The sequence below is a fragment of the Coregonus clupeaformis genome, chromosome 12 (genome assembly GCF_020615455.1).
Source record: "Coregonus clupeaformis isolate EN_2021a chromosome 12, ASM2061545v1, whole genome shotgun sequence".
Classification (NCBI taxonomy): Eukaryota; Metazoa; Chordata; class Actinopteri; order Salmoniformes; family Salmonidae; genus Coregonus; species Coregonus clupeaformis.
The window spans coordinates 43509814-43533534 of NC_059203.1; the positions used below are offsets into that span (position 1 = coordinate 43509814).

The 23721-nt window shown below is 43.5% G+C and overlaps 1 protein-coding gene across 4 annotated transcripts in view; it reads right to left on the reverse strand.

Moving 5' to 3' along the window:
* sema3fb (sema domain, immunoglobulin domain (Ig), short basic domain, secreted, (semaphorin) 3Fb) overlaps window positions 1–11198 on the reverse strand; it is an 89834-nt gene extending 78636 nt beyond the window's left edge. For all 4 annotated transcript variants that reach the window (XM_041892494.2, XM_045223872.1, XM_041892493.2 and 1 more), the window contains exons 1-2: window positions 10840–11198; window positions 6143–6298 (exon numbers count right to left, since the gene is read on the reverse strand). In XM_041892494.2, coding sequence (XP_041748428.2) covers window positions 6143–6260 — 118 coding nt within the window. In that variant the 5' untranslated portion in view covers window positions 6261–6298; window positions 10840–11198. The remainder of the gene's footprint in view (window positions 1–6142; window positions 6299–10839) is intronic.
* Window positions 11199–23721: the final 12523 nt, after the last annotated feature.

Here is a 23721-nt window from a genome sequence, read left to right on the forward strand (position 1 = left end):
CACTCACTCACTCCACTCCACTCCCCTCCCTCCACTCCTCTCCTCTCCACTCACTCCCACTCCACTCCCCTCCACTCCCTTCCCCTCCACTCCCTCTACTCCACTCCCCACCCTCCCCCTCCCCTCCCCTCCCTCCCTCCCACCCTCCACTCCCTCCACCCCCCCTCCCACCCTCCACTTCCTTCCCCTCCCCTTCACCCCCTCCTGTCATGTGGACCACAGTGGAGGATTAACGCTGGTTTTGGAACACAAGAGCTCAATCTACTGACCTCACAACATAGAGCGTCAATATTCTCTCTTTCTCTCTGTCTCTCATGCACACACACACACAATATGCATCTGACACCAGGGGCGCAACTTTGGTTTTAGAAGTGGGGGGGGGACATATTTTTTTGTTTTAGTTTAAAAATATATATATATTTCAAACAGCCTTTCCGACCGCTCAGAGGCGTCCGCATGGTCCTAAAGCACACTGTTGCCTCGTTTTGTATCACATTCCAATGATAAAACTGGGGGGGACAAAAATGAATGTGGGGGGGACATGTCCCCCCCGTCCCCAGTGAAAGTTGCGCCCCTGTCTGACACAGTGAGACTTGCTTGCCTGACAGAAGTGACACACTTGACGAATGTATCATGAATACAAAACCCACAGTCCAGATAGAAGGGCAAGACCAGGCAGTGTTTCCACATAACCACTGGCCTTCATCTGTCTCTGGTTAACCACTGTATTACAGATGAGCGCTATGTGCCTGACAGTTAGTGGAGCACAGCATTTCTCACTAAATATAGCTGCTATGGGGAGAAACTGAGGTCTGGGTCAGGGCCAAAGTAATAGGGTTTTTTAATGCTTTGTCAGTCATTACCTCTCCACCACTGCAACAGGGACCAAGAAGGCCTGCTAACTGTAATTAGAAAATATAGCCAAACATTTTCATCTGTGCCAGAAGACAGCGGCTTGGTTTCATAGGTTCATCACGTCTTGTGGTCCATTGGAGTGTTAAGAGCTAGACAGTTGGTGTAAAGGTGTGGCTAAAAGTGTACGCTGGAGGTGCCATGAAAATCAGGGCAAAGGGAGAGACAGGTATGTAATGGAAGCTGTCATGAAACTACTAGTGATGATATCCTCATACACACACAGTCTTCATATGGAAACCACATTATGACACTTTATTCAAACACCAGGCAACTTTCTACAGTGGAACGCACGACTCGTTCATTGTGCAGAACAGCAATGTTGGCCTATCCGCCTACAGGAGGGAGCTGTTGAGGATAGATGGCTTATTGGTGAGTGTTGCCTACTCATTTGAAGTATATTTGCCATTGCTAAAGCAACTTGAGTTGTTCTAATGGTCCTCTCTTTGTAGCTATGTTTTTATTTTTACTGGTCAAGCCACAACTGAGCGAGACAAATAAAACCTTCTGGTTGTACTCAATCTCTGATACTAGCACCTCTATTTCAGTCTCAGAAAAGTTTTTTACTTCACTTTTTTTTAGTTGCGCCATTGTATTTCATGGTACGGTGTATAGGCTTTAAAGGGATGATTTTGACCATATAAGGTTAATTAGGGGCGTTTCGAAATGCAAATAGCCAAGGTCGTGCACGAGCACTGAGGCTGAGAACAATTGGTATTTATCAATGGTTATCTCCTACCAGTGTACTTATGACACTCTTAGGATTGTTTGATAAATCACACTTTATCTATGTGTACGACCATTCTAAATTCATTTCGTAAGTAGGATTTTAGAATAGTTTCTACGCAATATTGATACAGTGCATTCGGAAAGTATTCAGACCCCTTCCCTTTTTCCACATTTTGTTATGAGGCCCCAGGTGTTTTAATCAGCATATGCTTACTTCGATTATAACCTCACGCCGATTAAGGTAAGCAGAGTAAGGTGTTTACATGACTAATGCCATACTAGGCCTACTGCCATAATCAGTTTAATATCGAATTATTAGTGTGCATGTAAACAAACATACTCAGTGATAACAGGAGTTCAGGATGAGCCAACTCTGTCCTCTAATGTATTCCTAACCTAAGTGAACACTGGGGCTATTGTCTGTACGCTGTATCAATGTTGTAATGGTTTGAACATTGACTAGTGGAGGCAGTGAGAGGGCACCACTGTGGGATTAGCTGAAAGATGAACTGACACTCAGATTTATAAAAATAATAACAACTATTGCTAAACAGCATGTACAGTATTAACAGTATTAAGATGATTTTTATACATGATTATTAAATCCTCCTCTGTTGTTGTTCAGGTTCTGAGGCGTTAACCCAGAAAAACATTGTCAAATAACACTTTAGATTACAGATACATTACTACTGTACTTCAAGGGCACTGACATTCCTGAGTGCAGGGTCTTTAGCCCTGAAGGGGAGTTTTTAACCCCTGCAGCACCCGAAATAGATAGAAAGACGGAGCCTGAGAGTAAAAATAGAAGTCTGCTGCTACCCCCGGCCTGGACGGAGAGGATGCAGATGAGAACTGTGAATGAAAGACGGGGGCAGTCATTCAGTGTAGCTTCCTCCTGCTCTGAGAAACCTACCGCTGGCATTCTCGATCCCAACCACGGTGGTAACAGTGACCCCTTCCCGTGGATTTAGTCCTGTATGCCAACGGGGGAGTAATTCCATGTGATGTCACGGCATTCCCACCATGGTCCATAATTCCAGGGACTACAGCCGTTTCAAATGTCATTAACCCAGCCAGGGAAAAGATGAAAGGGAGAGTAAAGGTGCATGCATAACTTCTCGCTAGCAGTTAATGGTAAGCTAGAAACAGCAAACACAACCAATTCTATGTGAACATACACACCAGTGCACTCCATGGTCTTATCAGCACGTTTCTAGTGATGGTGGTTGCATGGGAGGGCTATGTCACCTTCACTGTCATGTTATTTACAACTGTGCTGACTCTTCACCCTGTGCTTTTTACAATAACATTTAACAAAAGCTGACGTTCCATAAGAGTACAATCATTATTTAGTCAGTTATAGTAAGCTACGTATTTACCAGCACAGCTGTAGCCAGGGTTCACGTGTGGATTAAGACCTCAAAAGGCAGAGCTATAAGCATGGATTTAGACCCGTAATGCATGAGCAGAAATATGTCAGAGGGGAAATATGGGCCAACATAGGAAGGTTGCATTTATCTGTGATGCAGGGAATTCTATACCAAAACATAATGGAGAAACTTCCCTGGAGCAATGCCTAGCAGTGCATTTGTTCATCCAAATGATTTGTCATTCTCCATGGGTATTGTCAAACTGTGATACGGAACGAGTAATCTGTAAAAGTACACAGATGAATCTGTTGTAATCTGTAAATGGATTTACAAGGGGCCTTGCATGTAAACAATCACTTGGTAGTTGTCACGTTGGAGGCCTGTTTTCTCTCACACAGTCCTTTTGCATGGCAATAAACCCAATCTGGAATAATGCCTTTACACTCTATTTATTACATAAATATAGAACTGTGTTGGTCATCGAGTTCAAACGCTCTGTAGAAAGGAATATTATTTCTCGGCTCAGGCACACATAAAAAGTTACAGCAGATTTCACTCACTGTGAATTCCCGCTGGCTCGGAACTTAACTTTGATCCTTAAAATACTGTCATTGGGGAAAGGCTCAAACTAATTCACTGTTTTTTTCCGTTTTTTCCAGGTAGTATCTGACTTATGAGGGAAGAGGAGAGGAGACATTCCCCTCTTGGGGATTTCTGGCGACAGCAGTCTTGTCTGAGCTACCCCAATGGAGTGCAATTGATTATCAATGGCGACTCACTTCTCTTTATGCCTAAATTAGGTTGGCAATTTAAACAAGCTGTGAGGTATTGATTACACAGATTCCTATAAGCTCTCCTAACTGAAGCAGACTTCACAGCTCTGGCTATCAAAGTCCTTCACCCTGGCTGTGATCCTGCAGGGCAGGAGACAGTGATAAGCCTGACCGAAGTCTACTCTTCCAAGGCTCTTATCTCATGCTTTCGCTAGCTACAGAGGAGTATCCTTTAGATGGCTACACTTCTTCACTATTGTGGTTCATATCAACAGTTACATCCTTTAGCTTCAAAACATACTGTATGTGCAGTACATAAGCATTTCTAACTTTCAAGCATTAGAGTGAATATCTTGAGACATACTAACACATCTGCATTTAATGGACACTCAGTCAGTAGACCAGACTGTGCATCATAGATGGCGTTCCCCGGGGAAACATTTAACTGAAGCACACAAAATACAAGGGGAAGGGAAAAAAACAATTAAGAGGTTCTTGATTTACTCTGCACATGTGTACGACCTGTTTTAATGGGGAAGTGAGGGCCTCTTGAGTAAGAGGTCACGGTCCTTAAACCTTCTCTGGAGAAACAGAGTTAATCCGTATTTGGCAGGCAACCAACCTCGCAATATTGAGAGACCGGACCGTCAGGTAACCAAGAGAGGGACGTAAGCTTAAAGTTTTTTTATTTGAGATGTGTTTAATATGATGAAGTACCTTTATACGGCACCTTCATAATGAGCATATTATAGCAAAAAATATATCAATATCAACTTCATGCTGTGTCAAAGCCCATAGCCAAAACATCTAAGGGTGCTATAAAGAGAAAATCTAAAACTTTTTGCCAATAATCTAGTAACCTACATCGCTGGCCAATAGTAAATGTATTCTTGCAACTGAAGTGAAGAATTAAAACACTATGATACATAGGTGAGGTTTACAAGAGACTAGAAAAACAATTAAGTGCATTTCACAATATTTAAGGGCAAGAAAAGCAGAGTCAGTAGACTGAAATGCATCTTGACTGGGGAGCAAAACAAACAGGTAAGCAAGAGAGCCAGGTTCTCCTCTGTCTCTTCTCGTCAGGTAAACAATACCGCTATAGTAAGCTGTTTTTTTACAGAAATTAAAGAATCTTTTAGAGTCTTGCAGGTGAATAAAGAGCGGGCCACAATTTCAATGACACACTAAAAAGTAATCCATTCTAAGAAAGGCATTCAATCGAAAACAAAAAACAAAAAGACCAACCTACAGTTGAGTAAAAGCAATATATTTGAAGATATTAAACTAGAGAACTGGGTAAATAATATTTGTGATAAAAGATGAAAGAATTGCTGAGCTCTGGATACGTGCTCAGTGATTTGTTAAATCCGACATGATTAAAGAGGGAAAGAACCTTTAATAGTGAACTGTGCCAGTCCAGTTAATTAAGTAAACTGGTGCTGTGGAGAGAGCCCTGGGAAATGGAAGGCAAAGCAAACAGGGGCACTGCTCAGTCCCTTAGCTTTAATCGCAGGCTAGATCTGAGAGTGGGACAGACCTTAGGGACAGACAGCGCTCTGCTTGGCTGAACAAGACAATTTGCTCTCAGTAATACCCGCTCCCTGCAACACCCCCAAGCCCTACCCCACCTCATCTACATGACCACCGAAGTGCATGAACAAAGCCCTGAGATGTGTTGTTCAGCAGAGGGACCCCCAATCTGATAATGACCATGATAGCGTTATTATTACATGCTAATATGCTGCAGGCGCAGTCTTTTTAATGCACTTTCACCTTTTAGATTGTTCCTTCTCCATTACAAATACATCAGATAATCTAATCATGTGAGGCTGTTGATTCAAGGACACCTTATAACTAGCATTCTGTACCAGATGCAAAAGGCTTCTCAAAAATACACTGTTGTCTTTGTTAACCTCAATTTGGACCTTTTTCTGTTTATGTTTTTAATTATTCGTACAATACAGTCAAGTGGAAGCAGCTGCTGAGAATTACCATGCCAGGATGTTTAAGAGGGGAAGCAAATTAGCATCGTATGATTTGTTACTGGTCACTGGGACGGGTCTGCGGTGTAACCTGAGAGTCGGAGTTCTTCCTATGGAAACTAGAGCACTTATCAAAGCCAAAATCATCCCATTTATCTGATCATCTAATCAACAGTCACACAAAGAGTGCACACACACATTGCAGAGCAGTAGAAAACAGCAAATGAAGCGATTATTTTAAAGACGATACACAGACTATTAGAGGAGAGCACTATATGAATTCAAGACACCACATAGAAACCACTAACACAAAACACTAAACAGATAGGGATGTGGTTGGGGAAGAAATAGACCAGAGATGTTTGCCTCTTACCTTTGAAGGAGATGAAGACGCGGGGTGCAGCATGAGGGTCGATGATGTTGTGATTGCACAGAGCCCCAACAACCAGGGCCAGGAGCATGTGGACCGTCCACAGACCGTCCAACAGCATGGTGAACCAACCTCCAGGAATAGAACGTTTGCAGAACACTGGAGGAAAGAAGAGGTCAACAATTAAAGATTTCAAAACTTCAGCTGTCAAAAGCTTTACACATTATAACGCAGCATCCTTGAGTGTAGATGTCAAAACATTGGTCTTCATCACTGATGTTAAGGGATTATACTCACTCCATTGGGACCTAAACCTAAAATCATATTTGACCTTTATGTACACTACCTGTCAAAAGTTTTAGAACACCTACTCATTAAAGCGTTTTTCTTTATTTTTACGATTTTCTACATTTTCAAATAATAGAGAAGAAATCAAAACTATGAAATAACACATATGGAATCATGTAGTAACCAAAAAAGTGTTAAACAAATCGAAATATATTTTATATTTGAGATTCTTCAAATAGTCACTTGTTGGCCGCTTTTCCTTCACCATCTCAATTTGGTTGTGGTTGGGGGATTGTGGAGGCCAGGTCATCTGATGCAGCACTCCATCACTCTCCTTCTTGGTAAAATAGCCCTTACACATCCTGGAGGTGTGTTGGGTCATTGTCCTGTTGAAAAACAAATGATAGTCCCACTAAGCCCAAACCAGATGGGATGGCATATCGCTGCAGAATGCTGTGGTAGCCATGCTGGTTAAGTGTGCCTTGAATTCTAAATAGATCACAGACAGTGTCACCAGCAAAGCACTCCCACACCATAACACCTCCTCCACCATTATTTACGGTGGGAAATACAAATGCGGAGATCATCCGTTCACCCACACCGCGTCTCACAAAGACACGGCGGTTAGAACCAAAAATCTCCAATTTGGACTCCAGACCAAAGGACAAATTTCCACTGGTCTAATGTCCTTCTCGGGTTTCTTGGCCCTAGCAAGTTTCTTCTTCTTATTGCTGTCCTTTAGTAGTGGTTTCTTTGCAACATTTCGACCATGAAGGCCTGATTCACACAGTCTCCTCTGAACAGTTGATGTTGAGATGTGTCTGTTACTTGATCACTGTGAAGCATTTATTTGGGCTGCAATTTCTGCGAATGTTAACTCTAATGAACTTATCCAGCAGAGGTAACTCTGGGTCTTCCATTCCTGTGGTGGCCCTCATGAGAGCCAGTTTCATCATAGCGCTTGATGGTTTTTGCGACTGTACTTGAAGAAACTTTCAAAGTTCTTGAAATGTTCCGTATTGACTGACCTTCATGTCTTAAAGTAATCATGGACTGTTGTTTCTCTTCGCTTATTTGAGCTGTTCTTGCCATAATATGTGCTTGGTCTTTTACCAAATAGGGCTATCATCTGTATACCCCCCTACCTTGTCACAACACAACTGATTGGCTAAAACGCATTAAGAAGGAAATAAATTCCACAAATTAACTTTTAAGAAGGCACACCTGTTAATTGAAATGCATTCCAGGTGACTACCTCATGAAGCTAGTTGAGGGAATGCCAAGAGTGTGCAAAGCTGTCATCAAGGCAAATATTGGCTATTTGAAGAATCTCAAATATAAAATATATTTTGATTTGTTTAACACTTTTTTGGTTACTACATGATTCCGTATGTGTTATTTCATAATTTTGATGTCTTCACTATTATTCTTCAATGTAGAAAATAGTAAAAATAAAGAAAAACCCTTGAATGAGTAGGTGTTCTAAAACTTTTGACCGGTAGTGTATGTGTGAGAAAATGATGGGAACATCAAGCTGGTCTCCTCCATTGTTCCCTGCCTCTTGTGCAAGAATATGCTGTTGTCTTCTAGTCCCACCAAACACATTCCTCTTTCATGACCATCAACCCTGTGCACTACTCTGTAATTATGTACTGTAGTCACCTAATGTACGGTTCTACCTTATCTTCTTACATTTTACATTTTAGTCATTTAGCAGACGCTCTTATCCAGAGCGACTTACAGTTAGTGAGTGCATACATTATTTTAATTTTTTTCATACTGGCCCCCCGTGGGAATTTAACCCACAACCCTGGCGTTGCAAACGCCATGCTCTATCAACTGAGCTACATCCCTGCCGGCCATTCCCTCCCCTACCCTGGACAACGCTGGGCCAATTGTGCGCCGCCCCATGGGTCTCCCGGTCGCGGCTGGCTACGACAGAGCCTGGATTCGAACCAGGATCTCTAGTGGCACAGCTAGCACTGCGATGCAGTGCCTTAGACCACTGCGCCACAATATACCTTGTTTTCACACAATTCAGTGTGAAAAATTATTGTCACTGATGTAATCTCACCTCTACAAAGGAGAATACGGTACTGAAGATAACTAAATCACCCAGTCTTGCCAGAACCACTGGGACTGTTGATTGAAACTGTATGAACATTGTAATCAAATGTTGTAATGGAGCCAGCCACACTAAACAGGAATGTACAATAAACTCAAGTTATAAAGGGTAAGCAGAATACGGCATGCTTCTTTATGGGGATACAGTGTTGCCTAGAAACTTGATTTAAAACATCTACAAATTGGTCTTATTTCATGGCTTTAACAGTGTAGGACAGATGCCACTGTAATTATGTGCACCATAATAAAGCATGGATCCACGGATATTGAGGATTGGATAAAAGGCGCATGCCATTGAATGTGTCCAGCCCCTGCCCTTATGGACACAGCCAACCTTCATATTCTCCTAATTCCCACAGTCAAGGAGCTTTTGGGCTATTACTTCAGCTGTAACAGTGAGCTTCTATGTCCCGTAGCCCAGGGTGCTATGGCTCAACTCTTCAATTTCAAGAAGCATCACATACAAATTGGATTTAACACGTATCACTTTTACATTGATGGCCATCTAAGCACTCTGCATGTGATTGCCAGAGATGGTTGTTTAAAGGGCACTTCCACCACAAACACAAACTCAACATGCAGACTGGTGGAGAGCTTGAGCCAGAGCCTACAGTCCAAAAGAGATCCTCGAACCAAAGGTGTTGGTTAGGGTGGATTTATGATTATAACCATCAGCTCAAACCTCAGCTATTTGTGGGCAATTTGTTAACTGGCCAGCTGTTTATTCTGAGTCAAGGGTAGATTCATTCACAAAATCAAATTAAATTAAACAACAGACTATTTAAAAATTAAATTTCAACACACACACACACACACACACCACATAGACAGACACAAACACACACGCAGGCGCGCACACACACACACACAGGGATGATTTTCCATTTGATTAAATTATCTAAACAGGTCAATCCAATTCATCTTTACATTCTTGAAGAAAGAGCAAGAAGTGTAATTGAAGTGTAATAGCGCGGGCCACTGTAAAACATAGTTGGCGCTAAATACAGGAATCAAGGTCAGTAGCCTTGACATGGTTCTCATCAAAGGACCAAGCATGTATGATAAACATGACACCTACTTTAAGGTAACTCATCCCCCACCCCATCGGTTTTTTGGCATTTTGGACGGTTCCTCGTTGATTAATTTTATCAAGACCATTCCTATAAAAGGTGAGTGTCGAGTAATTGTCTGTTCGCAGTTCATGTGCTTTGGACAGCCAAACTTTACTTATTGCTATTTTGTGAGTCAAGCGTCAAGACAATGTTGAGCATGATTTACGAGGCGCAGGGCGGTAAAGACCACTATTAAAACGCGCTTTTAGCCACTCACGCTCCCGGCTTGGTCCAGCCGCGCTTGTAAATTCAGCGGGCTATTGGCGATCATATTCCAAGAGTAACCTAGATAGCCTACATTTGTGCATGTTCCCAATTATTTGGAAAAGCACTATTTTTTCCTTTCAGGCGTGGGTAGGCTAAATATTGCATTGGTTTTCTTAAAGACATTTGTGCGCTTTGTGCGCTTTTACCAGCAGCAAAATAAACTTTGTTGATGACTAAATCCACCCCGTCCGTATTTTTATTCTAAAAAGAAAACACCTAGGCTATTGCAAAACCAATGTTTTATTGGTTTTATTCACATCCTACACACTTCAGCTGTCAAATTTCAAAAGGAAATTTCAGTGCGAACAAAGCAGAAGGCTATGAATAAGTAGGCTGGCAATTTAATTAGATCATATCAACACATATTTCCCTAATTTCAAATCAGTACGATCGGTGTTGGGCTGTGAGAGATGAAGCTATACATTTTTCTGATAGTAAAGCTATAAACAATCTGAAATTGGTAGGAGTCCATGCGTAACTTGCAAGAGTGCATATAATAAATACAAAATACTAATTTAAAGCACATTATAACTCACTGACATGACATATAATATGGAGTTCGATGTTGATAACAAACTCTAAGTGTCCAGATATTGCTGTCACACTTTCAAATGCAAAAGTTCATTATTATAATTTTAATAGCCTCATTATGATGGTTTTCATAAGGCTAAGTAAGCATAATCAAATTAACATGTTTAACGGTTATAATGCCAGTACAGAAATGATTAAAACCATTTTGTTACAGTTCTTTTGGGGCAACCAAATTTCCCATGTAACACACCAGTAAATTAAACAGCTTAGGTCTACCCCTCATGGTAATACAAAGTAAATGAAAAATGCCAGTGCTGTGCGTGTCAATTGCAGGCTGTTTGAATGCAAAGCATTAACGTTATACATAATTAGTCATACCTTATTGTCACTTTACTCTCCACAAATAACTTTGAGTCCAAGTCCAACCTTACAAGTCATCGAAGAAACCAACAGAATTCCACGGAATCGTTCGCCTCAAGTCTCCAAATTTTAAATGTATAAGATCCGGGGTGCGGTGGCCCCTTTGCAGGAGTACTTATAGAGATACACCTGAGCCCGGTGTGTTTACCGCTTCCCCGTCCAATGCTTATGAGGCGCAGCTGAAAATAACGTCTCTCCAAATAATTATCGCGTAAGTTTAATGACGAGAAGTTGTGACAAGTCCAATGTGACAGCTCCTTGAAAATTGAAAATGTAAAGAATTCCTCGTCTGAAACTCGTCTAAACATGAAAGTGTATTTGCTCCTGACTGCTGGGGAAACGCGCTGGCAGGTGGATGCAATGCCCACATTTGCGTTAAACACACCCACTGGGCGGAAAGTGCCTTAGCTGCCACCGCCCATTCCTCCAGCCTCTAGATGAGCAGGCTGAGAGAAAATACCGGAGTATTGTGTTGATTAACTGGACAACAGTGGCTTTCAAACCAGATTGCTTCCACAATTATGAAAAACACATACATTTAAGGCTTTTTGCTTTGATAATTTGTTGCCAATGTTTATGAACTTCAACCTATGTTATAAACTCTTATCCTACATAGGCAGCTAGCCATCTATTGTAATTACAGTGAACATTTACAATTTAGTCATTTAGCAGACACTCTTATCCAGAGCGACTTACAGGAGCAATTAGGGTTAAGTGCCTTGCTCAAGGGCACATCATCTAGCCGGCTCGGGGATTCTAACCAGCGGCCCAACGCACTTACCTGCCCACAGGGCTTACTGCCTTAGTCTGTATGATAATGATATGAGAAGAAAATATCAGAGATGAATCCAGAATTAAGAACAATAAATCACTTACGTATGATGGAACATACTGTACCTGACTGACTGCAATAACATCTTGGTCTTTGACATCTTTCCCTGAACAATTTCTTTGATGTTGGAATGTAGGTGTGGTGTATCGACACAAATGAAGACAGATAGCCACTAACGATATAGCACGAAGGCACACATCTTGCCATACATCAACAAGAATAAAGTTCAAATACAGGTAAATGGATATTGTTGCATGACTCGAACGTCAGACTTTTGGCAGATTTACATTATGTCTGTACATTATAGGCAGTATTTCATTACACAAAACAGGAGTAGCATACTGTATCGCTATTACAGCTGAGACAAACTGACAAGATTACCTTCAAACTCAAGCTCAATAAAACATTCACCTTCATATATTCTACATTCACCTTTGAATGGGTCCTTTCAATTGCCAACAAATCAGAGACTTGCTTATAGAACAGCAGTGATCTATGTTGCATCCTTCATTATCCTGTAACACAAATATATGTATTATTCCAATGTTACAAAATAGTTCTCGAAACTAATGATATGTAAAAGATGTTAGAGAAAGTCACTCTAACATCTTTATGTTTTCAGCACCTGGGAATGGGAATTACTAAAAATCATGTTATTATTACTCTCTCTCTTCCTTTTGAATTTATATCACCATGTCTGACTCTCACTATTGAGAGGGTGTTTGTTTGCTTTGAATCAACTGCCTGTCTGTATTATTTCCATCTCCCGTCTCCCCGACAGCCAGCAACGTACCATCTGCCACCCTCACATGAAATGTGGAAGGAAAATATTCAACAGGATTTGGCTGACTATACACTTCCTAATAATGTGTTCTATATTCCTACGGATTTCAATGTTTGTCCAATCCACAAGTGATATAAAGTATACATTCATTTAGTTTTTTTACTGGAACTTCATGCAAGAAGAAAAATAGACAAATGAAGACCTATTGCAAATCACTGGTATTGCACATGTTATATATGTTCAATTCGCTACCTCAATGGCCATGAATACTGTGTGAGACCACATACTAACTTGACCTTTCCAATTAATGTTTGACTTTCACTTCCACTAATATGACTGAAGACAGACCACTTTAACAGGCGCTGATTAATAACCCCATAGCAAATGTCAGAAATTACACAGTGTTATCTTCGTCATGTACTTATGATGATTATGTGAATAATGCTTTTCAGAGGACAGCTGATGTAATTTATTTAACAGTGATTGGGAAATGACCATTATAATGGTTAATTTGCCTCTCCAGACTGATAGACCTAATGCATTCATTGAGTTATTGCTTATAAAGACTTATTTTCACCGTCCTTTCCTACCTGCATTATCAGTTCCTTATTCAATCTCATCCCATTAAATGTCATGCATTAGTTTCCCAATTAAGCCTGCCAATGAGTTTGGAGAAGTTAGCTAGAAGTGTCGGGATGGAATCAATGGGGTCAAAAGAAACTGTCCTACTCATGTATTCACACGTACAAAGCAATGCCATTCCCTCTATACTCCTGAATCTCCAATCTATTCTGGCCTTCCATAAAGGTCTTTTTACAAATCCACTTGGCAGAGGTCAAATGAAAAAGATCTCCCTAGTGATTCCAAGCTGACTTCTTCCTCTTCAGCTCTTCAAGCAGGGTCTGACAAGTTATCTGTTCACTGAGGGTGAGAGCAGAATGAATGTGCTGGCTGAGATGAGAAGCAGGCCTGAGAGTAATGCAAAGCCATCTCTACATTCTTCACCCCATCCATTCTTTACGCTGAAAGATGAAGGTTGGGGGTGTCAGATCTAGTTACACAATGCCCATGTGGAAGTTGTGCTTTTCTGCTTGATAGAAATCCAGGATAAGGTGTGCACATTTTGCAGCCAAAATGACTTTGTTTTTAAGTGGGCCCGAACTATAATATTTTGAATAAAATCTTGCCAGCACATGATTTAATGACGCTGTTGACATCTATCTAAGTGGTGTATGACGTCGTTTTTAGTGTTCTACAGAACACTGCATTCCAAATGGAGTGTGCAGTACCTGCTCAGGGGCACTGCCTGCCTGTGGGGCTCGAATGGATGGATAGCATTGGACGCCATTCTGCAGAGTTCCAGGGATCATCCACATTGTGTTCAACTTCACATGCTTATTGTGTAGGGAGATGTAACACCCCTGGTGCATGTCTCGCTCTCCACTCTTTGTGACTGCATGCGATCCAGTGCTGCTGGCGTTCTGCTGAGCAATGCAGGGTTCAGAATCCACCTCGAGTCGGTGCTGCTGAGCTGAAAGGTGTAGTTGTCAGCACTGAACTCTGTCTCTAGCTGGATGTTTCAGGCAAGTTGTGGGAAATGTTTTTGCCATTTTGTGGAAAAACAAGATGTTTTGTTTGTCCTGGAAATGGATATGCTGTGTTGCCATGTCAATGGATGTTTTCTTAGCATTTTACAATATCTATCATTCACATATTATCCTGGTTAGAATGTGGTTGTGATATGCTGTGTTGGCACATGCAGTCTCCACTTGCTGTGTTGCCATTTCAATGAACGTTTTCTTGGTACATAGCGCTGGTGAGTCTTCAACACCAGGATAAGGAGGTGTAAAGCCCCTCCTGCTATGTTTTGTGAGTTCATGTTAATTAAAACAGAGCTCATTTCTCTCTGCTCTCCTCTTTTGTGTTCAGAGGAAGAAACATATCATAACCCCATGGGTTATTCTGCCCTGAAAACAGGAATTCAACAGGAAAACATTGACCCTGTTTCATTGCCATAACAAAGGGAATTCCAATCACAAAACACTCTGTTTCAGGATGTCTACATCATTGCTTGGCAACTAGTCCCAAGAGTAAACAACATGACATCATATAACTCTTGAGCGTTTTAAGTCCTTGTCAATAAGCCTAAAGGTAAAGCATAATCACAAACACATCACCAAGGGAGAAACAATGAAAAAAGGAAAAAAGGTTGGCTCTACATATGGCTACTTCATTATACATTATTGGTCTTCGTTTTTGTATCATGTGTTTAACATTGCACCTTCTAACCTAGAACCCACAACTACACACACACACACACGCAAGCACACACACACAAACACACACACACTTTAAACCCCCTATGCTCCTTTGAGACCCCTCTTTCAAAGTCATTGAGATCTCTTCTTCTAGTCAATGGGCAACTGGACATTTTTACACATGACCCTAAACACACAGGGAGATTGCCCTGTTGAGTTTCAGGACTGCACATGTAATAATCTTTCAACTTCAATAGGAAAGTGTCACGATCGTCGTAATGAGCGGACCAAGGCGCAGCGTGATATGCGTACATCTTTTAATGAGTACTTTACAACAATTAACAAAACAACAAAACGATACGTGAAGTAGCCAACATAGAAATACATGATCTAGAACCTGAACATAGAACACTAAACATAGAAACTAACACCCTGGCTCAACATATAAGAGTCCCCAGAGCCAGGGCGTGACAGTACCCCCCCCCAAAGGCGCGGACTGCGACCGCGCCAACTAAACCCAACAGGGGAGGGGCCGGGTGGGCATTCCGGCTCAGAGGCGGATCCGGCTCCGGGCGTGACCACCACTCTCTAGCTACCCCCCCGTAGCGCCCCTGGTCTGGTCCCGCTGGCTGGAGCTGGACTGGACATCGGTGGAGCGGATTGCTTAGGCTCCGGTGTGGAGCAGCTGACCGGTACCTGACCAGGCACCGGTAGAACAGGCACGGGCTGTGCCGGACTGACGACGCGCACCACTGGTTTGGTGCGGAGAGCAGGAACGGGCCGGACCGGGCTGACGACGCGCACCACTGGCTTGGTGCGGGGAGCAGGAACAGGCCGGACCGGGCTGGCGACGCGCACCACAGGCTTGGTGCGGGGAGCAGGAACAGGCCGGACCGGGCTGGCGACGCGCACCACTGGCTTGGTGTGGGGAGCAGGCACAGGCCGGACCGGGCTGGCGACGCGCACCATACGCTTGGTGCGGCGAGCAGGAACAGGCCGGACCGGGCTGGCGACGCGCACAACAGGCTTGGTGCGGGAAGCAGGAACAGGCCGGACCGGGCTGGCGACATGCACCACTGGCTTGGTGCGAGGGGCAGGAACAGGCCGGGCTGGCGACGCGCACCACAGGCTTGGTGCGAGGGGCAGGAACAGGCCGGACCGGGCTGGCGACGCGCACCACTGGCTTGGTGCGGGGAGCAGGAACAGGCCGGACCGGGCTGGCGACGCGCACCACTGGCTTGGTGTGGGGAGCAGGCACAGGCCGGACCGGGCTGGCGACGCGCACCATACGCTTGGTGCGGGGAGCAGGAACAGGCCGGACCGGGCTGGCGACGCGCACAACAGGCTTGGTGCGGGAAGCAGGAACAGGCCGGACCGGGCTGGCGACACGCACCACTGGCTTGGTGCGAGGGGCAGGAACAGGCCGGGCCGGGCTGGCGACGCGCACCACAGGCTTGGTGCGAGGGGCAGGAACAGGCCGGACCGGGCTGGCGACGCGCACCACAGGCTTGGTGCGAGGGGCAGGAACAGGCCGGGCCGGACTGGGAACACGCACCACTAACTTAGTGCAGGGAGCAGGAACGGGTTGGGCCGTACTGGGAACACGCACCACTAACTTAGTGCGGGGAGCAGGAACGGGTCGGGCCGGACTGGGAACACGCACCACTAACTTAGTGCGGGGAGCGGGAACGGGCCAGGACCGGACTGGTGACACACACCACTTGCTTGGTGCGAGGAGCGGGACTGGGTTTCCTCATAAACCTCCGCTCCCTCTGCTGCCTACTCAGTTCCTCTCGCCGTGCCTCTACACTCTCCTTCTCCCTCCTGACCAATGGCCCCCGTAACCTGGTGGCCTCCTCTCCTAGTCCACAAATTCGCCCTGTAGCTGCCTCCAGCAGCCCCGTCGTCCATGCCGTGTGCCCCCCCCAAAAAATGTACTGGGGTTGCCTCTCGCCTGTCCGACGACGGCCCGGTTGGCGCCGCTTCTCCTCTCCTGCCTGGACATCCTCCCTCATCGCCCTCCGGTAGCGGACGACCTCCTCCTCTGTGATCTTCCCCCAACCGAGGAGGACATCCACTAGCGTTACCTCCGGCGTTTGCTCCTGGACACGCTGCTTGGTCCTTATTTGGTGGGATCTTCTGTCATGATCGTCGTAATGAGCGGAACAAGGCGCAGCGTGATATGCGAACATCTTTTAATGAGTACTTTACAACAATTAACAAAACAACAAAACGATACGTGAAGTCCTAAGGTTAACAAACACAAACCTCTCCGGAACAAGATCCCACAAATGACAAGTGCAAAACAGGCTGCCTAAGTATGGTACCCAATCAGAGACAACAAGCCACAGCTGCCTCTGATTGGGAACCACCCCGGCTAACATAGAAATACATGATCTAGAACCTGAACATAGAACACTAAACATAGAAACTAACACCCTGGCTCAACATATAAGAGTCCCCAGAGCCAGGGCGTGACAGAAAGCTTTAACCTTATGGCGTGACGAGATATGACAAAAAGCCTGACTCTTTGCTGGAGTGAAGTCGATGTCCTCAGAGTTATTTGTATTTAAATGGGAAAAGAGGATATTGCAGTAGACAGCATCTCACCTTGATCATGGAATAAACGTTTTATTTTACTGCTTATAGGAAAGACCAGGGTCTAGAAGTGTTTACATTTTCATTGGTAAGTACTTATAGACCTGCCTCAGGTCTAATGAACGACAGTGACAAGTACTTCAGCTGAAAATACTTTTGAAATTAAACACACATACACTATGAATCCACCTGGGCTGGAGTATAGAAGCAAGTGAGCGAGCAAGAGAGTGCGTGAGAGATTGAGAAAGCAAGATAGCGAGCGAATGGCTGAGAGAGGGAGTGAGTGTGGCCTGGCAGCAGTGTTGAACAAGCCGACTGGCCATGTGAAGGCTCCACAACCCTCTGCAGCTCTTACCACATAACCATACCTGTCCGTACAGCTGCCCGCTCAGCTTGACCAGTGCCAAAAATCAACTCAATTTCAAAGATTATATGGATTGATAATGTTCTCTGAATGCTCGTAATAACACGGTACTCACAAGAACACTAATGTTACAGGACCACCTTCTTTTCCCCGTACCTGTGGTTGGAGTGATTGAGCAACAGTTTCCCCTGTTGTTTTTGGCAGATGGTTGAGCCCTGCATGCAGCACATCTCCCTACCTCCTTCCCTCCCTCCCAGACTGACTGCAGCCCCGCCTGTTTCCTTACTGCCAGTCTCTCATTGGAGCCACAACCCACTGTGGCCAGAACCATTTTAAGGAATGGCTTTGATTTCCTTCCACCTTTCACACATCAAATAGGGAAGGGAAGGAGTAGTATAAACTGCTCTCGTCTAAGCTGCACAAATAAACCAGTATCCCAGTGAGACTACTAGACCACTGCCTAATGTGTGTGTGTGAATGTGTGTGTGTGTGTGTGTGTGTGTGTGTGTGTGTGTGTGTGTGTGTGTGTGTGTGTGTGTGTGTGTGTGTGTGTGTGGAGGAAGAAGTGAGTTCATTTTTACCCAGGACTGCCATACATCAATGTTGAAATATGTCTAAAGTAAATAGTCTGTCATTGAATAAAATCACAACTCTACAGTGCTAGGATGGAGAATATATCAATGCCCACTAACTAAATGTTCTGCAATAAACCTCTGTTCTTAGGGGCAGGACCTCAACTTCAAATTCTGTGGTCCTTCTTGGCTGCTAAAGTCAATTCAAGGGGCAGAAATTTGAACAAATAATCCATCTTCCAAACTTTGAGTGGTGATTTCATTCTGCGGAAAAGGAACCGTTCAAGGAAATAAGCACAATTAGAAGGTGGGTCATTCATGATTCATGTACAGTATGCGTCATGCTTTGATGACATTCCAAGGGAAGTTTCAGGGCGGTAACAGCAGGTACTGTAGGGACTGTGCTTTGTGCTGGCTGGTAGTACCCTTGCGAGAAGTCAAAAACTCTATTATGTCACTATTGCATTGTTATTGGAAGGACGGCATCGTTAGAGGAGTGTCTACAATATTTACAACAAGTGATTTTAAATGAGAGTAAATCCCCTTACAGTTGCAAATACCAATATACTGTAAATCCAACATCTGATTGTGATATCACCAGGCCTTTTTCATTTGCTATTGTCCCCAATGAAGAAAACCACCAATCAAGACGTTACATTGGACAATAAAGTTATATTGTATTGTTTTTTATTACTACACTGACATTGTGGTGCCCATGTCCATCAGACAGACGGAGAGAGTAGAAGGGAACTGAGAGGTGTGGGTACGTTTAAAAACAGATTAGCAGCTGTCTCTCTCTCAACGCTGCATGCCCCACCACATTGCCAAAGCCACGCTGTCTCACTGCCAGCTACTGTGGTGGTTGTTGTGAGGACACCACTGCATCTCCCCCAGAGGAATGCTAGGGCTATTCCCTACACCAAGGTATTTTTTGTTTGTTTAACCTTTATTTAACTAGGCAAGTCAGTTAAGAACTAATTGTTATTTACAATGACGGCCTACCAAGAGGCAAAAGGCCTCCTGCGGGGACGGGGGCTGGGATTTAAAATAAACATTTTGGACAAAACACACATCACGATAAGAGAGACACCACAACACTACATAAAGAGAGACCTAAGACAACAACATAGCATGGCAGCAGCACATGAAAACACAGCATAGTAGCAACACAACATGACAACAACATGGTAGCAACACAGCAGCACAACATGGCAGCAGCACAAACATGGTACAAACATTATTGGGCACAGACAACAGCACAAAGGACAAAAAGGTGGAGACAACAATACTTCACCCTGTATGTTTGCATACCATTACAAAAAGATCAACTTCAGTATTATTGAATAACAGATAGTGTTTTCTGCCTAATGACCACAAGGACAATATTGAATAATTTATCATGATCATGTTCATGTAGTGGACAGTGATGACAGACACTGGGTGTCTGTCATCACTGGGGCTGACAGGCACATGGAGCAGGCGGACAGGTCAGTGAGGTCACTGAGACCATGCAGGTACTCCGTCAGGCAGAGTGCATGTTCACTTCTCACCACCATCTGCTTACATGAGGCTGTACTCTGACCTTTTCCTTCCACTTTGTGCTCAACCCAATAACCCATATCCCTTTATGTTTTATGCATTTTGTCTACCCTCTGTTTTTAACCAGATATCTGTTACATCAATTGAAGTGACAGAAAAATAAACGTTTTAAATAACTCAAGTTCTGTATAATCTTTTGCGCAAAAGGAAGTCAGCTACCATTGGAACATTCAGTGGCCTCTTTCCCCAAATGTTCTATTGTGCTGTAGGCATTGCCCAGTCAATTGATACTTCATGAGGATACTGTGGGAAGGTAGGAGGCTCCTACTGGGTAAGAGAGCAGAAGTTCCTCTGTCTACTTCCTGTCTTCCTATTTGGCAGTGGGGCTGTGACCCCTGTCTCAATGACACATACATCCTACTAGGGCCATACCAGGAGGTTGGTGTGCCAGAGATCAGCCAGTCTACATCACTGGCAGGAATGGTTCAAGTCTACTAAATCCCAATGCCCTATTGTAAATATAACATGACAGGGAATAATGAAAGACATGACAAGGACAGACAGAGAACAGGAATAAAATAATCATCTAGAGAGAACAGAAAAACAACATCTCATTTTGTAGAAACAAAATAAAACCCTTGATAGCTGAAAGGTGTAAATTGGTTGTTAAGTTGATTGAGTTTGTCACACTCTGGTTCTAGGACTGTGTGTTAGAGCCAGGGTGTATCTCATTTGGTGGTGTTGGGGTTGGGTGAGTTTCATTTTGTTTGTGTTTAGTGGTGATTGGTCAATGACTCCCAATCGGAGGTAACGAGTGTCAGCTGTCGGCTCGTTGTCTCTGATTGGGAGCCATATATATACTGTTGTGTTTCACTGTTTGTTTGTGGGTTTTTGTTCTATGTTCAGTCTATGTACTGAGGACGTTACGGATCGTGTTTTGTTTTGTCGTTATTTCAACATTAAAGTCATGTTCACTCCCAACGCTGCGCTTTGGTCGTATTTCATAGGCGATCGTGACAGAGTTGCATGATTTAGCAGGCATAATCAGACTACTTAAAGGTAGAATGAACAATGAGCTCAGTGTTTGATACTTGACGCATTCCTATTTTCTTTACATGAAAAGAGAAAGCTTTTAATTTTTCACAAAAAACAGTTCTGAATTTTCTTAAAGTATAATCCTATTTCAAAGCCTATGACAGGAGTCTATGAAATATCGTCAAAAATGTTTTTCTTCTCACAACTCTGTAATTCTGTCAATGCAAACCTCTCCTGCATACTGTACAGCCATGGTAGTAATGGAATGGGTTGACTGTTTTGCGGAATCTGTCTTAATATCCAGTCTGGTCACTATGAGTTGTGCTTGTGAGTGTTGCCAGAGTAAAGGGTCTAGATGGGTCTAGGGTGAAAAAGCCTGGGAGAATCTCACTGGCTGTCCTATCAGCTATTGCAGCAGCAGAGACAGAGCACTCCCTTCCTCTCATTGATTAAGGTAACATCCCCAACAATCGAGTAGACCAGAGAGTAGAATTGGGCGATAGTAGACAACACTGCTGTGTAACTGTAGACTATGTTGTCCCACACCAGAATGAAACACCATCTGACAACATTCACACTGTAAATGAGGTATGTTGAGACTTTGGTTAATCTGTCTGCTGTCTTTGGATGCTGGTTGGAGAATGCATTAGACCTATGAGAAAAATATATTAACAGTCCCCCTTCCGATTCATGTACTACCTTCATAAATCAAATCAAATTTTATTTGTCACATACACGTGTTTAACAGATGTTATTGCGTGTGTAGTGAAATGCTTGTGCTTCTAACTCCGACAGTGCAGTAATATCTAACAAGTAATATCTAACAATTTCACAACTTATACAAAATACACACAAATCTAAGTAAGGAACGGAATTTAAGAATATATACAGTGAGGGAAAAAAGTATTTGATCCCCTGCTGATTTTGTACGTTTGCCCACTGACAAAGAAATGATCAGTCTATAATTTTAATGTTAGGTTTTTTTAACAGTGAGAGACAGAATAACAACAAAAACATCCAGAAAAACGCATGTCAAAAATGTTATAAATTGATTTGCATTTTAATGAGGGAAATAAGTATTTGACCCCCTCTCAATCAGAAATATTTCTGACTCCCAGGTGTCTTTTATACAGGTAAAGAGCTGAGATTAGGAGCACACTCTTAAAGGGAGCGCTCCTAATCTCAGTTTGTTATCTGTATAAAAGACACTTGTCCACAGAAGCAATCAATCAATCAGATTTCAAAGTCTTCACCATGGCCAAGACCAAAGAGCTCTCCAAGGATGTCAGGGACAAGATTGTAGACCTACACAAGGCTGGAATTGTCACGATCGTTTACGAACGAGAAGGACCAAGCCGCAGCGTGATAAGCATACATGTTTATTTAACGAATAAACACCACGACCAAACAACAAACGAAACGTGAAGTCCAAGGTAGCATACACACAACATACCTTACACGGAAAAAGATCCCACAACTAACAGGTGCCAAAAGGCTGCCTAAGTATGGTCCCCAATCAGAGACAGCTGCCTCTGATTGGGAACCACACAGGCCAACATAGATCTAGACATACTAGAATCTAACAGACAATCAACATAGCCAAACACAACACAGAAAATACACACCCTGACTCAACAAATACAAGTCCCTTGAGTCAGGGCGTGACAGGAATGGGCTACAAGACCATCGCCAAGCAGCTTGGTGAGAAGGTGACAACAGTTGGTGCGATTATTCTCAAATGGAAGAAACACAAAATAACTGTCAATCTCCCTCGGCCTGGGGCTCCATGCAAGATCTCACCTCGTGGAGTTGCAATGATCATGAGAACGGTGAGGAATCAGCCCAGAACTACACGGGAGGATCTTGTCAATGATCTCAAGGCAGCTGGGACCATAGTCACCAAGAAAACAATTGGTAACACACTACGCCGTGAAGGACTGAAATCCTGCAGCGCCCACATGGTCCCCCTGCTCAAGAAAGCACATATACAGACCCGTCTGAAGTTTGCCAGTGAACATCTGAATGATTCAGAGGAGAATTGGGTGGAAGTGTTGTGGTCAGATGAGACCAAAATCGAGCTCTTTGGCATCAACTCAACTTGCTGTGTTTGGAGGAGGAGGAATGCTGCCTATGACCCCAATAACACCATCCCCACTGTCAAACATGGAGGTGGAAACATTATGCTTTGGGGGTGTTTTTCTGCTAAGGGGACAGGACAACTTCACTGCATCAAAGGGACGATGGACGGGGCCATGTACCGTCAAATCTTGGGTGAGAACCTCCTTCCCTCAGCCAGGGCATTGAAAATGGGTTGTGGATGGGTATTCCAGCATGACAATGACTCAAAACACACGGCCAAGGCAACAAAGGAGTGGCTCAAGAAGAAGCACATTAAGGTCCTGGAGTGGCCTAGCCAGTCTCCAGACCTTAATCCCATAGAAAATCTGTGGAGGGAGCTGAAGGTTCGAGTTGCCAAAAGTCAGCCTCGAAACCTTAATGACTTGGAGAAAATCTGCAAAGAGGAGTGGGACAAAATCCCTCCTGAGATGTGTGCAAACCTGGTGGCCAACTACAAGAAACGTCTGACCTCTGTGATTGCCAACAAGGGTTTTGCCACCAAGTACTATGTCATGTTTTGCAGAGGGGTCAAATACTTATTTCCCTCATTAAAACGCAAATCAATTTATAACATTTTTAACATATTCTGTCTCTCACTGTTCACATAACCTACCATTAAAATTATAGACTGATCATGTCTTTGTCAGTGGGCAAACGTACAAAATCAGCAGGGGACCAAATACTTTTTTCCCTCACTGTACATATACAGTGGGGAAAAAAAGTATTTAGTCAGCCACCAA